The sequence below is a fragment of the Eumetopias jubatus genome, unplaced genomic scaffold (genome assembly GCF_037043125.1).
Source record: "Eumetopias jubatus isolate StellerSeaLion01/CBP00866 unplaced genomic scaffold, mEumJub1_p1.0 scaffold_13, whole genome shotgun sequence".
NCBI classification, from domain to species: Eukaryota; Metazoa; Chordata; class Mammalia; order Carnivora; family Otariidae; genus Eumetopias; species Eumetopias jubatus.
This window is the reverse complement of record NW_028274819.1, coordinates 52,904,455-52,920,804: the sequence shown is the minus strand read 5'-3', so window position 1 is coordinate 52,920,804 and position 16,350 is coordinate 52,904,455. Positions and strand designations below refer to the sequence as shown.

At 39.5% G+C, this 16,350-nt stretch overlaps 1 protein-coding gene and 1 pseudogene across 1 annotated transcript; both read right to left on the bottom strand.

The window, feature by feature from the left end:
* Nucleotides 1-290: 290 nt before the first annotated feature.
* Nucleotides 291-2,265, bottom strand: LOC114218720 (olfactory receptor 51E2). Its single transcript, XM_088017793.1, has 2 exons — nucleotides 2,250-2,265; nucleotides 291-1,267 (listed from the first exon to the last, which is right to left on the bottom strand). Exon 2 carries the CDS (start codon nucleotides 1,260-1,262, stop codon nucleotides 291-293), a length of 972 nt encoding a protein of 323 aa, XP_087873919.1. The 5' UTR covers nucleotides 1,263-1,267; nucleotides 2,250-2,265.
* A 1,425-nt stretch (nucleotides 2,266-3,690) lies between these two features.
* Nucleotides 3,691-9,309, bottom strand: LOC114218618 (olfactory receptor OR51C1-like; annotated as a pseudogene).
* Between the last annotated feature and the right edge of the window lie 7,041 nt (nucleotides 9,310-16,350).

Here is a 16,350-nt window from a genome sequence, read left to right as displayed (position 1 = left end):
TAAAAAGCCAGTTGTATTTTTTGTCACTCTTCTCTATGTTTTTTTACTACATATTGGGATATTGGTGGTTTTTCTAATTTAAACTTTTGGTACAATAATAATATCAATAACATTTTGACCTATGGAAGGAAATAATGGTGGCCTCCAAACTTTCACCCCAAGCAGAGGCAGAATTCGGAGGCCACAGCTGAGAAAATCATCGATACGCTTATAGGCAACTAGAATTAAGCTAGCATTAGGAAATCCTTATGTCACGCCATTAAAAATAACGGAGAGTGGAGTGGTAAGGATCACCTGTTCTCCACAGCCTGAGGGTCCTTGTCATAGCTGATCTTGAACATAGCTAGCACCCGAGTTCTGATCTGTTTGGTCTTGGCACCGTAGATGATGGGATTGATCACAGGAGGCAGAAGTAGATAAACATCACCCATGAGAACATGTACAATGGGATCAAGGCTGTTTCCAAAACGGTGTACCACTGAGAGGCCAATGAGAGGAACATAGAAGGCTAACACCACACCGATGTGTGACACACAGGTTCCAAAAGCCTTGGCCCGCTCTGACTTGGAAGGCAGTTGTAGAACTGTTCGTATAATCAGAAAATAGGACAAGGAGATGAAGAGGACATCCACACCCATAACCAACAGAATGGCAGTAAGACCATAGATCACATTGGGCAACGTGTCTGCATAGGCCAGCTTCATCATATCCTGGTGCACACAGTAGGAGTGTGAGAGCACATTGGAGTGGCAGAAGGCCAGCCGCTTGATGAGCAGAGGCAGTGGGATAAAGAAGAGGGATCCACGGACCACAGCCACCACGCCAATCTGGGCTGTTACTGTATTGTTGAGCACTGCTGCATGGCGCAGTGGGTGGCAGATGGCTATATAACGGTCAAAGGCCATGGCCAGCAGGATAGTGGACTCAATAGCTGAGAGAGCATGAATAAAAAACATCTGGGTAATGCAGGCATCAAAGGTAATCTCCCGGGAATCAAACCAGAAGAGGGCGAGGATCTTGGGCATGGTGGATGTGGACAAGGCCAGGTCAATGGCTGCCAGCATGCAGAGAAAGAGGTACATGGGAGCATGTAGGCTGCGCTCTGTCCTTATGATGAAGACCACGATGCAGTTTCCAAACACTGCCACGGCATACATTGAAAGCAGGGGGAAGCCGATCCAAAAATGGGCTGCTTCTAATCCTGGGATACCAATAAGTACAAAGGTTGTATGTGTGAAGTTGCAGGAACTCATAGCTGGCATCAAGAAGGGGGTGCTGGAGAGGGTGAGGTCACCCTGGCAGCCTGCTAGCCTGCTAGGACATGGAGCACAATCAGAGAGGCCAACCCTGGAAACCTGGGAACTGAATGCACCTTAGCTCTCCCTCTCGTACTCTCCCTTCTCACTCTTCCAAGCCCTTTAGGCTCTTTCATAAGCTCTGAAGCCCTCTTCCAAAGGGAAAGAGGATAGTTCAAACTCATTTATCAATTGCCCCTCTCAAGGTCCATTTACATTAAAATTTTTTATTTATTTATTTACTTTATTAGAGAGAGCAAGCACAAGTGGAGGGAGGAGCAGAGGGAGAGGGATAAGCAGACTCAGCGCTGAGTGCGGAGCCCAACATGGGGTTTGATCCCAGGACCCCAAGATCATTACCTGAGCTGAAACAAAGACTGGAATGCCCAACTGACCGAGCCACTCAGGCACCTCCCATTTACATTTTAAAAACGGAACCTGGGGAAAACAATGCTTATCCCAAAATGTATCCTTTCCAAATTCCTTTGGACTCCTTCTGGCCCACACCTTCATTACCTGGATATTGGGTTGTCCTTTTCTCAGATAGGTGTTAACAGATACCCTACTGAGAACCCTTTCCAGGTATGTTCTCTTTTCTTTTCTTTCCTTCAATTATTCATTCATTTTATAAGCATCTACTTATATGACCTACTATGTACAAGGCTATTTGCTAGATGCTCATGATACAGAGATGAGAGACACATCTTTTGACCTTCAGATGCCCTACCTATCGTGGAAGATAGACAAGTAACCCAATTATTAGAGTTTTGGAATAAGTGTTAGCTTAAGGTGTGCATTTAATGCATGGGAGGGGGAGAGGCATGATCAGGGGAACCTTCCTGGCAAAGATAAGCCTTTTGTTCAGTCTTCAAACATGAGTAGGAATTAGACAGAGAAGGGAATAATGGGTATATGAAGCCAGTGGGGATAGGGAATTTTTTTTTTCCTTCAAATTTTCAGGATTCTGGATCCCCAGGTCTAAGGTCAGCAAGGGGAAAAAGAAACACAAAAATGGCAGTTTTTAAAAGATGAGAAAAAAACCTAAGAAAAAAAGACCACAAGTCAATCTGTTAAGTAAAAAAAAGAAATGCCTTTGGAGGTCATCAAATGAAAGGGAGTGGCTCCCTCCAGTGACTTATCTAGAGAGGAAGGTGCTGGCAGGGTGTGTGGCTTCCAGCGGATCCTAGCTGCCTGGCATGGTCCCTTGTGAAGGCTTTTCTCTTTGCTCATGGCTGATGTGTTTCTCCACACCTGAAAGCTGCCTCCAGGCCACAGTCCTTTCCCCAAGGAGAACTTGGGTCGAGTCTTGATACTCCCAGAGCTTGTCTTTCCTGGAAACTCTGCCAACAAGCCATTCATGTTAGGGAAAGCTTTTCGTTTTTGGAAGCCCAGCATTCCTCTGCCCCTGCCCTGCCACCCAAACACCTAGGATCTGACCTCATCAAACACTTTCTCTTCTAGGCTCCTTAGGTACCCTGGTCTTTAGAGCTAATTGTTTCTAAAGAGCTAAAGGCTTGGCTTTAAGAAGAAGGACCTCTGAATCTTGGGAATTAACTCTGCAGGTGTCTTCATCGGTGGTAGTTATGTAAAACTGTTCATCTCCCCAGGATTCTTCTTCACTCCTCATCTGGGTCCATACTGCAGCTGGGAGATTCTCTTTCATTTGGTTTTAGGGGAGAGGGTTTGGAGACCAGCAGTCTTAAAATATAGTGTGATAAAATAGGAACTAAAAGATTTGACTTGGATTATCCCCATCATGGATAAGCAAGGAAGAACAAATCCAAGATTCAAAGGTCACAGAATTCACACCTCTGACCACTATTTGCTCTTCTCCCTATCCTCAGATCTTATGCAAAGACATAATAGCTTTATGTGAGACAAATGTGAGATCCCAAATTCGGCCACAAGCTGCTATCAGAGAATGAGAAGCCCTTTTAATAGGCATATAATTGCATCCTTCAGTGAGATAAAAGATAGCTTATGTCTTGTATCCATCCAACCATCTATGTATCTGTCATGGGTAGCTTAGGGAGAGAGATTCAGAAATCTAAACAAGTCAGGCTGAAAAGTATGGGTAATGCTAAGGAAACTTCCCTGGAGGGAGGCCAGCTCACTTGACCTCTGTGTCCAAGAGAAATGGGGCCCTTACAGTTTGTTGGCAGGATAAACAACAGTTCAGAATGAACAGTGACGGGTGAAATGATAGATTTAGGACTTTACACTTTACACTGTTCATTACTTCTATTCTTATGTCTCTGTCTCCTCATCTGTAAAATAAAGGGTCAAGCTAGTTGATGTTCTAAATATATTCCAGCTTTAATTTTAAATTTTTGTTTCATGATCACCAGTTTTGTTTTAAATTGACAATGTAGGCCATCTCTAGAATTCTGTGATTCTATGTATCTTTGGAATGGAGAATTTTTATCACAGCTCTGCATATCTGGTCTTCACACTGTAGATGATGGGGTTCATTACAGGAGAGATCAGGAGGTACGTGTTAGCAATCATTGTATGAACATAGGCTGGGGCTCGTTTCCCAAATCTGTGAACAAAGGACAGACTGATCAATGGAAAGTAGAAAATAGCAACAGCCCCAGTATGGGAGATACATGTGCTGAAGGCTTTCTTCCTCTCTTCTGGGGATGCAATGCTGAGGACAGTCTTAATAATCAAAATGTAAGAAAGGAGGATGAGGATTGAGTCCACCCCAACAGTAGAGATCATGGCAGTCAACCCAACTGCATTGCTGATCCTGCTGTCTGTACACGAGAGCTTCATTACATCAGGGGGGAAGTAGTAGGAGTGGTGGAGCACGTGGCTGTGGCAGAAGGACAGTCTTTTAAAAAGAAGTGCAACCCTTGGTGTCAGCCTTAGTGTCCCCCTGATGACAATTGCCCCTCCAATTTGAGCTATTCTGGAATCAGTTAAAATGGTGGCATACCTGAGTGGATTAGAGATGGCCACAAAACGATCAAAGGCCATGGCCAACAGCACTGAGGATTCCATGATAGTGAAGAGTTTAATAAGGAACATCTGTGACAAGCAGGCATTAAAGCTGATTTCCCTGACGTCGAACCAGAATATACCCAGAATATACCCAACATGGTAACTAGGGTGGATACGGACAGGCTGAGGTCAGTGGTGGACAGCATGGAGAGGAAATAATACACGGGTTCGTGGAGGCTGGGCTGGGTGACAATGGCAAAGAGGATCAGGCTGTTTCCCGAGAGGGCGGTTATGTAGAGAAAGCAGAAGGGAATGGAGATCCAGGTGTGGAAGGCTTCCAGCCCGGGAACACCAGTTCACAGGAAAATGGTGGAAGTAGATGTGGTATTCCCGAAGTTTGAAATGCTGGATTAAAAATACAGAGTTCCAAGATGAAACTCTGGAACAACAACAAAACTGCATTTTTTTGTATTAATCCAATTACAAATAATTTTATTCAACCAAAAACTAACTGAAGACAAATATTTATATACTATGTAAAAATGAATTTCTCATTGAAATTGATAAAGGAATCATTAAGATTTCAACTGCTGTAGTAGGTACCATTCTTTTTCTTATATGTACCTCAGCCCATCATTTTTCTTTCCTGGGACCCTTTGCTGGTAGCTACGTTCATACTATGTGACCTTTCCTTCCATTTCTCCAGCCAGAGATGACTGGATGAAGGGAAGTCACTTTACTCAAGATTGGTCAATTATATTTCACCTTTTCTGGATTTTCAAATTGTGATAAAGAGGTAGCAGGTTAGTTTTTCCATATAGTTGGCATCAGAGAAAAGTAGACTGGGACTGTGGAGCAGCAATACTACATTGGCCTCAAGTGTAGAAAGCAGAGAAGCTTATAGACAATTTGGGAAGCCAGAAAATATTGAGAGAGATACTTATGATACAAAACACATATGACACGCTAATAGATGGCTTAGGCAGCAGTGCAGTCATGTGCAGATTGTCTATGGTATCTAACCTTGAAAGTGACACCTGCAGTGTAGCGTCTGGTGTCTCATTTGGGAAGTGGAGTTAGAACACAGACCTACCACCTTAGAGGCCTCTGTCCCCTCCCCCCATATGATATAGCATGCTGCCTTATACAGATAGAGTTCTCTCTTCATCTGCCTGAAGACTGGTTGTTCTCCATTTTGTTAAGACATCCTTTTTAGGAGATATTTAATAGAATTTTACTGTTTTGCCTTGGAGGGAAAGATATACCTTTACTGTGAACATTACTTTTCATTTTTCAGTGAGTACAGAATTTCAGGCTCTTCAGATGGGTATGTATGAGTTGAAAGGGGAGTCTTGGGAAAGCAGACATTAGGGCTGTGACTGGAAAGGGTTCAGTCAGTAAGGTAACTGTTCCTCAGGGGAGCCTAAAAGTTTTCCAGATCACTCACGTTCACCCAGATAAAGTACCTCAAGGATTCCCTAAAGAAATCTTAGTTTAAAAAAATTGGGAAATATTTAATTGAAATCAATGAAAAATTAGAGGAAAAAGAAGTGCTAAGTTACATGAATTGACCCAGTAAGTAAACTATAACTTTAGACTCTACAGTTCAGAGTCGTAAGAATGTCCTCAGGGAACCAATGAAATTACTGTTAGAAATGTATGATCAAACCTCCTAATGGGAATAAGAGTTGACAGAAAGGAAACATTCATTAAGAAAGGGAGCATTTTCTTTTTGGCACTGCTTCTGGTGCCTGTTTATTGAGTGTCATGAATACAACTGACATTATGCTGAAATGAATTGGATACAGACTTGCTCAACTGGCATGCATTTCAGTTAATTATGAAAGTTTGAAAGTTAACAAGTTTTACAAATTTGATGTTTAACAAGTTCTGTTAGCGCTTTTCATAAATATATTGATTTCTGAAAACATTTTTAGTAATTATAGTTTTTAAAAATACATATTGATCAGAAAGGCAAACTAAAACTCTACTTTTTAAATGAATAGTACTTATGATAATTTAAAAAAAGGGGGTTCACCTCTCACGTTCCACAAGTCTTTGACCTGTTTATTTACTATTAATTTCCAGAACCTGGGTCTCAACCTTTGAGGTTAACAACTTCCTGGGGTCCATGGGAGCTAGACTAATTATGAAAAAGTTCATAATTGCACACACAGTTCAATTGTGTGTAAAAGGCTTAGGGTATCTGGAGAAGTCTTCTTAGGAAAATCAGTGCTTGAAAGATTGCTATGTTTTGTGTAAATAGAAATGAAGTATTCCAAGGCTACTAGAATAGCATATGTGAAAGTGTTGAGCCAGAATGAACTCTTAAAGAGTTTAAAATCAAGTGAGGGAGAAAGAATAGCACTGTTTATAAATAACTTCAACATCTAGGGTACAGTGGTGAATGACAAAAAAGGGTTATGGGGTTGCAGAGTGCCTCCATATCTGTCACTTATGTCTAGCTATTATGAAGATTTTCATGATGCTTGTCGCTATGACATGCAATGATTGAGTTGTAACTTTTGTTACGGAGTGCTAGGAAATTTTATAAGAGATCTTTTTTTTTTTTAATTGCTATTGGAACAATTTCTCTTTCATCCTAATTTCTTCATGGCTCCCTTTACATTATTTTATTAATTTAAACAATTTATTCATTACACATTTTCATTCTTGTCAGTTTTTTCCCCTTCCCTTTCTTGTTGAGGGATCAGAAGAAAAACATAATGTGTAGGCTGAACTGATCTGAATTGAGTCTGGCAGAAGAGAACTCCCTAAAATTCCTTCCTTTCCATTGCTCTACAACTGTGTCTTCCCGTACCCTCTCCTCATCCATGCTGGGTGCAAACACAGAAGATTCCTTATTGGTTTTCATAGCCACTAACTCCATCTAAGCTCTTGATCACCCATCACCAACGCTTAGTTCATTTCAGTATCAAACTGGGAGCTCACTGGGTATTGTGTCAGCACTAAGGATATGAAGCAGATAAAATGACAGTGCTTTGGTGCCTGAGAAAACCAGAGAGGTTGTCAACACCTCATCTTTTTAAGGCTGAAAACTGTATCTTTAATAAGAGCGCAGTGACTCCTATGAAAATGAAAAATTACCAGTTTGAGGAACAACTACTGCATGCCAGGCACACTGCATATAAGAGGATTCAGAGACAAATACCTCTAGCTGTAGAGTGCGTTGGATGAGGTATTTCTAAGTGATAAGACAGGATAGTTTGGAGCGACAGATTCTGAGTGTGTGTATACATGAATGTGTCTGTGTGTGTCAAGAAGAATTAGTTCCAAGAACTCTTAACTGAGTAGATGAATTAGAACTGTGTAATATTTTGATGGGTGGATGTGAGTTTACAAGGATTAAAAGCAGGAAAAGGGTGTTCTTGACATAGATAAAAACATAAGCAGAAACCAAATGAAGTAATAACAGGGTTGGTTGGACAACTTACAAGAAAATTAAAATGCTGGAGCCTTAAATATGATGCTGGGTGATGTGGGAGCTGAGCAAGAGAAATCAGCCGGGCCAGGACATGAACATCTTGCATTCCATGGAAAGGAGAGGGAACTTCAATTTTAGTTGCAGAACATCAAGAGCTAGGCATTTCCAAATATTTTATGAATAACTAAACAAATCATTCTTCATTTGTTCCCTTAACCCTAACAAAATTCCTTTCCTTCTTTAGTATCTTAGATAGTACCAGTGGCTCCCTTTCCGCAGCTTCAATTCTCAAGTTATACCCCAAACCATTAATGAAAGCTTCCCACACATTTATGTAGATGTTGTCAACATGACATTCAGTTCAACTAAGATATATTGACCATCTTTCTTAATTGGCCCCTGTGCTTTGTTAGTATGGGAAATAAGAGACAAGCCCTGTTTCTCCCTCAATTTCCTGCCTTATCTTTTATAATGACAAAACGTATTATTTGAAAGACAGTCTGCCTGTGTTTATTATCCCTTTACCTTCAGTAATAATCTGGGTTCTTTCTCTAATGACTCTGAGGAAATTCTCCAACTCATGTCACCAATGACTTTCTAAATACCAAGTCCAAAAATTATCTTCAGATTTGTTTTCCTCTCTCTCATCTCAAATTTTCACAGTTTTAGGCACCTTTTCTTTGTCTTTTCTTTAGGCAATTTCTCCTTCACTAGCTTCAGTGATAGTTATTCTGTGTTTTTATTTTATTTCTTTATTGAACAGTATTTTTGTTCTGTCTTTTCAGTTGTGGTATTCTTTAGGAGTCCTTTTCTTTCAGGAAGCCCCTGTTTTTTTTTTTTTTAATTTTATTTTATTATGTTATGTTAGTCACCATCATACATCATTAGTTTTTGATGTAGTGACCCACGATTCATAGAAGCCCCTGTTTTTTTCTTGCTCTCCAGTATACTCTCCTTGGGATATCTTAGTTTTTCCCACAGCTTTAAATAGCACTTATATTCAGATGACACGTGAATCTGAAATCTAATTATAGATTCTCCTGCGTTCTATATTTCAAAAGTTAACAGGATCTTTGAAGCCATGGCAAAATGTCTGGGCTGAAACTTGAAGGCAGTCATGAATCCTGGAACTAGAGTGAGGTGATCAAGTAGGCGATTTGAAAAACTAATGGACAGCAGTTTGAAGAACAGGTCAAAGCTCTCTGCTTAGTGCCAGTGGAAAAAAAAATGAATAAACTAACTACCCTTGAGGCATACTCCCACCCATAATCCCTCAGATACCCCAATCACAATATGAGCCAAATGGATCTCATTCCTTCCCCCATTCCAAACCCGACTCTCTCTCCTATGCCTCATTTGTCTGTAAATGACATCAAACTAACAAATCATCTAATCAGAGTTACTGCCCTCACATACGCACATACACACACTCTTCTCCCTCTCTCTCATCCCCTACATGCCAATGTTCATTAAATACTTAATGATTTTACTTCTAAAATGTCAAAAACTGGAGAATCCAGAGTTTTCTATTTGAGGGCCGAGTAATAGCAATGTGGTTCATAGTGGGTGCTTGAAGCTGTACTTCATTGTGCTTTCCTTAATTGAACAGACTTACCCGTTCATATCAAAGAATAAAGGGGGACTAATGGATTTATCAGGGGGAGGTACTAAAATTCCCCCAAACTACTCTGTGCTGCTATCACCCTGGAATCTGTTCAATCCCTCCTCTCCAATCCACGTACAACCTTCCTTTTCTCTTAGAAGATATAAGCTATAGTCTCCTAATTAATTTTCCTGTCCTCCCAGATCACAGTGATGCTCTTCTTTCATTGAACTGTTATGAGCTATGGCTTCTATGTCTTTAACTCCTGAACAACCATATAGCATTATCAATATTGTCCAAGCCATTGCTAATGGCATCGCTATAACATGTGACTGATCTGGGTTCAGGTCCTTGCTTAGACACTAACTAGTTTTGAGAATTTTTGTAGCAATAATAAAAAATATTACTCATAACAACAGCTACCATTTATTGGAATTTGTTCTGTGAAAGTTACAGAGCTAAGCATTTGAGAAGCATTCTTTTAATTCATATTACAACATCATTTGGCAAGTAGTACTAAATTCACTTTGATTCCCCTTTTCTGGTAACCGAGTATGAGAGAGGTTATGAAACATATTCGGAATCACACACAGCTAGTGAATGTCAGAATTAGGATTTTAAACCTAATTTTTAAAAAAAAAAATTCCCACACTTATGCTCCCCAAAACTATGGTTTCATGTATAAGTAGTGTAAACTTTCTTTGATCAAATTTCCTCATCTATAGGTAGACTATATACTGCACCTAATACAGTGCCTCGCATGCAGTAAGTGTTCAAAATTGGTATTTTTTTTAAGTTTTAGTAAGAATAATTGGGCTTAGAAATGCGTTATTCAGCTCCTGACAACCTCTTTGGTTTTCTCAAGCACCAAACCACTAACTATGATAACTTATATAGCACCCTAATTAAGCCATTTGCTTAACAAACCACAAACTGTGCAACCCACATGGGGCAGACAAAATGCCCTTTCTCTGCAGGGTTCCTGAGAATAAATAATTCTAAAAATTCTGCTGTCCACCTCAGCCCACCATCTCACTATCTCATCTAATTCTGAACATTGTGAGGAAATTCTTGCTGTGGATAAGAAAGTTTGGCTCACCTAGAGTCAAGTCTTTTCATCGAACAAAACAGTTTTACTTACAGAGTTTGTACAGCAGTTCTACTTGTCCCTCTCAGGCTGACTGAGAAGGTTGAGGAGACTTCAGATTCCAGGGGGAGGACCGAGCTTATGAGGAGACTTGTTCCAGCCTGAATGGAGACAGACACAGAGCTGAGAGGCCCATTCCTGGTGGTGGTGTCACTCACTGTGTCTCCAGGGGTATGGTGGTTCCCAGAAGACTTCTTTTGCCTTATACAGTCTTTGTTTGTTCCATTACGTAATTACTTATTGTGGTCATGTGCTTTATAGGCTGATGTAATTTTTTTTTGTCCTTGTGCCCTTTTATTGAAGTGATTTTTTGTAAAAATAATTTTAAGACATAATTCATATATCATAAAATTCACCCATTTAAAATGTACAATGCAATAGTTTATAGTAAATTTACCGAGTTGTACAAGCATCATCATGGTCTACTTTTAGAAAATTTTATTACTGCAAAAAGAAATCCCATGCCCCTAAGCAGTCACTCTAAAGAGTATTTTAAAAAATGAAATATTATACCAAATTGCTAAAAGGAATCTCCTCTGGTGAGTGCAAATCACATTCCACTCAGTAACTCGTTATCATCTATAACTATTTATGGCAGTCCTGTTTCATTAGTCTGTGCTTTTTAGCAGCCTGTCACTTATAACTAGGAAAAAAAATAATTTACTCATCTATACATATATCCAGTAAATATTGCATAAGACTATCCTATATTCCGAACATCATGCTAACTGCTGGAGATTAAAAAAAAGGGGGCGTACAACATAGTTCTTACTGTCCACGGTCTCTTGGTTTAGTTTAGAAACACACAGTTAACTGATAATTACCAATACTGATAATCAATGATAATATTCTCTTAGAGGCATGAACCAAGTACTTGGAGAATGTCATAGGTAAAAATCTCAGTCTACAATTAGGTGTGCAGAAAATACATTTTTAATTTATTTTTTCATAATTTAACCTATTTTATGTTTTGAATCCCAGACCACTAACTGGAAGGAAACTAACAACAATAATTTGAGATTCTCCCCACTTTTGTTTAAATTTTGAGGATCTTACATTGTACCAAGGACTTTGAGTATGTGGGTGATGGATCTGGCCAACGATGCAATCTGAAAAGAGGTGGCAATTGCTCTCTCTAGTCTTCAGTAAATAGAGTGCCCACAAATTGCTATAGACTGCCATCTTCTCTACTTACGGTCCCTTTAGATCCTCAGTGGTCCCACCATTATTGGACCACTCTAGAGCATATGAGTCTTGAAGTCTACCCTTCATTTCTGTCTCTTACACTCTGCATATAAGTCTTCAGATCCTAATATCTTTGAAACTATTACTGGAATGTAATCACTCTTCATCACCTCCAAAAATACCTCCTTTTTCCAAGGTGTCATTATCTCTTACTTGGATAATTTCAGTAGTTTCCAAACTAGTCTCCTTGCTTCCATCCTTATCTCTCCCTACCACCCAGTCTATTTCACCACAGAAAATATCTTGGCCTGAAATACTTTATTCTTTATAATGTAACAACAACACTTTATCATGCATTCTGTGCCCAAGGTATTATGGAGTGTTTTTGGTAGAGAAAATAGTGCCCCTCAAAGTTGTCCATGTCCTAATACCTGGAACCGATGAATATGTTACGTTTACAGGGCAGAAGGGATTTTGCAGATGTGATTGACCTTGAAGACCTTGAGATGAGATTATCCTGAATCATCTGGGTGGGTTCATTCTAATCACATGAGTTCTTAAAAGTGGAGAACCAGAGAGGTGGCAGCCTCAGAAGGATTTGATCCACCATTGCTAACTTTGAAGATGGCAGAGCGAGGGAGATCATGAGCCAAGGAATGTGGGCAATCTCTAGAAGGAGAAAAGGCAAGGGTATTGTTCTTCCTTATGCCCTCTAGAAAATAATGCAGCCCTGTTGATGCCTTGATTTTAGCTCAGTGAGATTCATATCAGTTTCTGACTTACTCAACTGTAAGATAATAAATTTGATGGAAGAATCCCTTATTACTTTGATTCATTACAGTTACCAAGGATTAGAGAATATAAGTAACTTACTTAGGTCTCTCAGTTAATAAGTGTCACAACCACTATTTAAAGCTTGGGCTATTGGAAACCCGATCAGGTTTTATTTTTTTATTTTTTTGCTTTTTTACTGTTTTATTGTTATGTTAATCACCATACATTACATCAACCCTATCAGGTTTTAAAACTCATTCTCTAGATAATCTTCACATGCTCATTCATCTACCACTAATTCCAATTCAAATTGTTCTAACCCGACAGCATGTGCGCATGCTTATGTGCTAGCCTGGATGTTAACACACGGTTACCTGTGTATGCTTACATTTTGTATATGAAGTTTGGTCTGTTATAGCTCCTTACAGTGGACTTCTTGAGACCTTTGGAAGCATTTTCTCTACTAGTCTGGGCAAATTCTAGGGCAGTGACTGCATTCCCATCAGTCTCAGAAACTTCTTGGGGATTATGTTTATTTATCCCTTGGCCAAAAGAATGTTACTTTTTCTCACAGCAATAGAGTTATAATAATATTATAGTATACTCTGAGCCAGAGCTTGGTGCATGCGCATGGAACTATTGTGCATAGTGGTAGAGCACTGACACACATTGTACTCATACTTCCAAATTACAGTCCTTCTCACTGCCCTACTCTCGTGCCAGCCCAGCAGAACAGTAGCTGGTAATTCAATTCAACCTTCTGAAAGTCTGAGCAAAATACCCCTCAATAAAATCACTTAGCAACAGGAATATGCCGTTATCAATCTGTCAGTATCAATACCATTGAACCTGGGAAACATACCACAGTCTGTGACATTACTGGACTTCATATTAATGTTTTCCAAACTTCGTAACCCAAACAGGGAGAACAGAATTAGAAACAAGAAAAAATGTGCCATAGGGACTTGCAATAAATGTTATTTATTGAATGTCAGTATTTTACTACAGTAAACAGTAAAATATCCTTGCCTGTCAAATTAGCAAAAATTTTTAAAGTTTTTATTTCTTTGAGAGAAAGAGAGAAAGAGCACAGAGGGAGAGTGAGAGGGAGAAGGAGGCTCCCCGCTGAGCAGGGAGCCTGACATGGGCCTGATCCCAGGACCCTGAGATCATGACCGGAGCTGAAGGCAGACACCTAACTGACTGAGCCACCCAGGTGCCCCCAAATTAGCAAATTTTTAAGAAACTTATAATACACAGTGTTATGTTGCTGTGTTATCATGGACTAAGCCCTGTTTTACAGTATTTGTATGAACTTCCTGAAAGTGTATTTTCCAGTATCTTGTTGGCTTAAAAGGTCCATTATGTTCTATTTCTAGAAATTTATCCAGAGGAAAAAAATAGAGATACAGGCCACATTTTATATAGAGGAACATTTATTGCAGTATTATCCACAGTAGTAAAACATGTAGGTAACAAAAATTCTCAATGACACAGAAATAAATATTTTTTCTGGTCATAGGCTAAGACCTTTAAAATTCACACAGGGAGCAGCTGATGTGGATAGTCATCTTGAATCAGGAAATGGGAAAACAGAATTCAGGACTGAGAGTTTTCTAAGGGAGTAAATAGTGTAGATTCTGAAAGAAACAGTCTGAGACAGGAGCAAGAGGCAAATCAGATAATCGAGGGTTAATATATCCAAATTGTAGAAGCAAACCTAAAAGCAAGCAAAGAATAACAATAACAACAAAACCTGGTTCCTGCCTCAGTAACTGTGTTTAGAAACAATCTATTTGCTATTTACAAAAAATAACTAAGGTCCTGCAACTCCTACTGGCCCTCCAGGGTCTGGTGACAGTCTCTTTCTCTTCTCCTGGATTCAGTCATGTTGAATTACCAGTAGTTCTACCCTATTCATTTGGCCAAAATTAACCACTCAATTTTAGTGGATAAAGAAATGTAGCTCTTCCTTTCCTCTCTTTATCATCTCCTTCTGGCTATTCCTATTATTCCTATTTATCCCATTCCTCTCTGCTCTCCCCATGTCTTATACATGCTTCCATCAACATTATTCATGCATTCATTTATCATTACAAAAATATTGTATGCATACTATACATCTGTTACTGAGTAAGATTTGAGGGTGTAATAACAGTGAACACAATGGATATTGCCCCAGATGTTACAGAGTTTAGTGGAGGATAAAATTAAGTATGTGGGAAATTACAGTACTGTGTTATAGTTACTTTAAAGGAGGAAAATTAGTAGATTTCTGCTACTAGGGCTCCTGGGTGGCTCAGTTGTTTAAGCGACTGCCTTCGGCTCAGGTCATGATCCTGGAGTCCTGGGATCGAGTCCCGCATCGGGCTCCCTGTTCGGCAGGGAGTCTGCTTCTCCCTCTGACCCTCTTCCCTCTCGTGCTCTCTATCTCTCATTCTCTCTCTCTCTCAAATAAATAAATAAAATCTTTTTTTTTAAAAAGATTTCTGCTACTAAAAAACCAATAGTATTGGCATCACATGGAAGCTTGTGAGAAATGTAGACTATCAGATATACTGAGTCATCATCTGCATTTTTGCAAGATACCTAAGGGACTTATGTGACATTCAAGTTTGAGAAGCACCGATGTAGATCAAATGGATGTTGAGACCTTGACCTATATGGTCAAGGGAGGCTCGCCAAATATAATTGCTAAAGTGAGATCTGAGGAAATAAGGACCTCCTGAAGGGAGTTAGGGATGAGAATAGTAACATAGAGGGTAGGGTGAGGAGCTGATAAAGGTTAGGGAAATGTTGCGGGCATGGGCAGCAGCTGTGGTGTTTTATTCCATAGGCACCCTGAACATACTATGGGGGAACTGTAACGCAAGAGAGCTAAAAAACAAACACAAACACAAAACAAAACAAAAACAGAGGAAAATAAAACACTCCACAATATTCAGCTTCCATTAATTTATCTTTAATTTTCAAATCATAAAATCTTAGAACAAGTTATTTTAATTTTAATATAATGTAAGCTTTATGTCAGTAAAAAATAAAATCTTTTTTTTTTTATTATGTTAGTCACATCATTAGTTTTTGATGTGGTGTTCCATGATTCATTGTGGATAACACCCAGTGCTCATTGCAACACGTGCCCTTCTTAATACCCGTCACTGGGCTAACCCATTCCCCCACCCCCCGACACCCTCAGTTTGTTTCCTGGAGTCCAGAGTCTCTATGGTTCGTCTCCCCCTCTGATTTCCCCCCCTTTAGTTTTCCCTTCCTTCATTTAGGGAGTTGAAGATAAATTCAACAGGGTTAAGCAGAGAGAGTGGAAAGACAGTGCTTTTAGGTTAGAGCCAAAAGGGCTGCAAAGCAGATTCCTCAGGGAACTGAGAAGCCAAAGGATTGGAAGCAGGGTGATGCCCTAATCAGATTTGTTTTACTATGGTGGCTCTCTTACCTGTCAGAAACGTGATCTTCTTGTGGGTAGAGACTATACCTTTTCTTCTTGATATCTGGAGCATAGTATCTGATACATGTCAGTCACTAAACAATAATTTATTAAGATTGCTATCTTAATGAAAAAAATAATTGTAATGGCAAGCAATAACAATAAATATTAACAGTTGTTAATAACCTATTATGAATGAGTACAAAGTGTATTGTGCTGACTTTTCTGTGGATTGATACTGGGTCACTTAGTTTATTATGAAAAGTACATCTATGAGGCAGATATAATTATTTTCCCCATGTAAAAATGAAGAAATGCAAGTGAAGTGGTTACATAATTGGCCCAAGGTCACACTTTTGGTGACAGAGCTGAGCTTTGGAGCCTGGGCTGGTTCTAAATACTTTGATTTTAACCAATGCTTGTTAACTCTAAATGGATAGGTGAGTGCAGAGAAGGTATTCAAAATATTCAAGCCCTGGGACAGGCCAGTTAGAAGAGACACTCTGTCAACAGAAT

Coding starts and splice junctions, on each gene's coding strand:
- LOC114218720 (XM_088017793.1), bottom strand. CDS start 1,262: ATGCCAGCTATGAGTTCCTGCAACTTCACACATACAACCTTTGTACTT.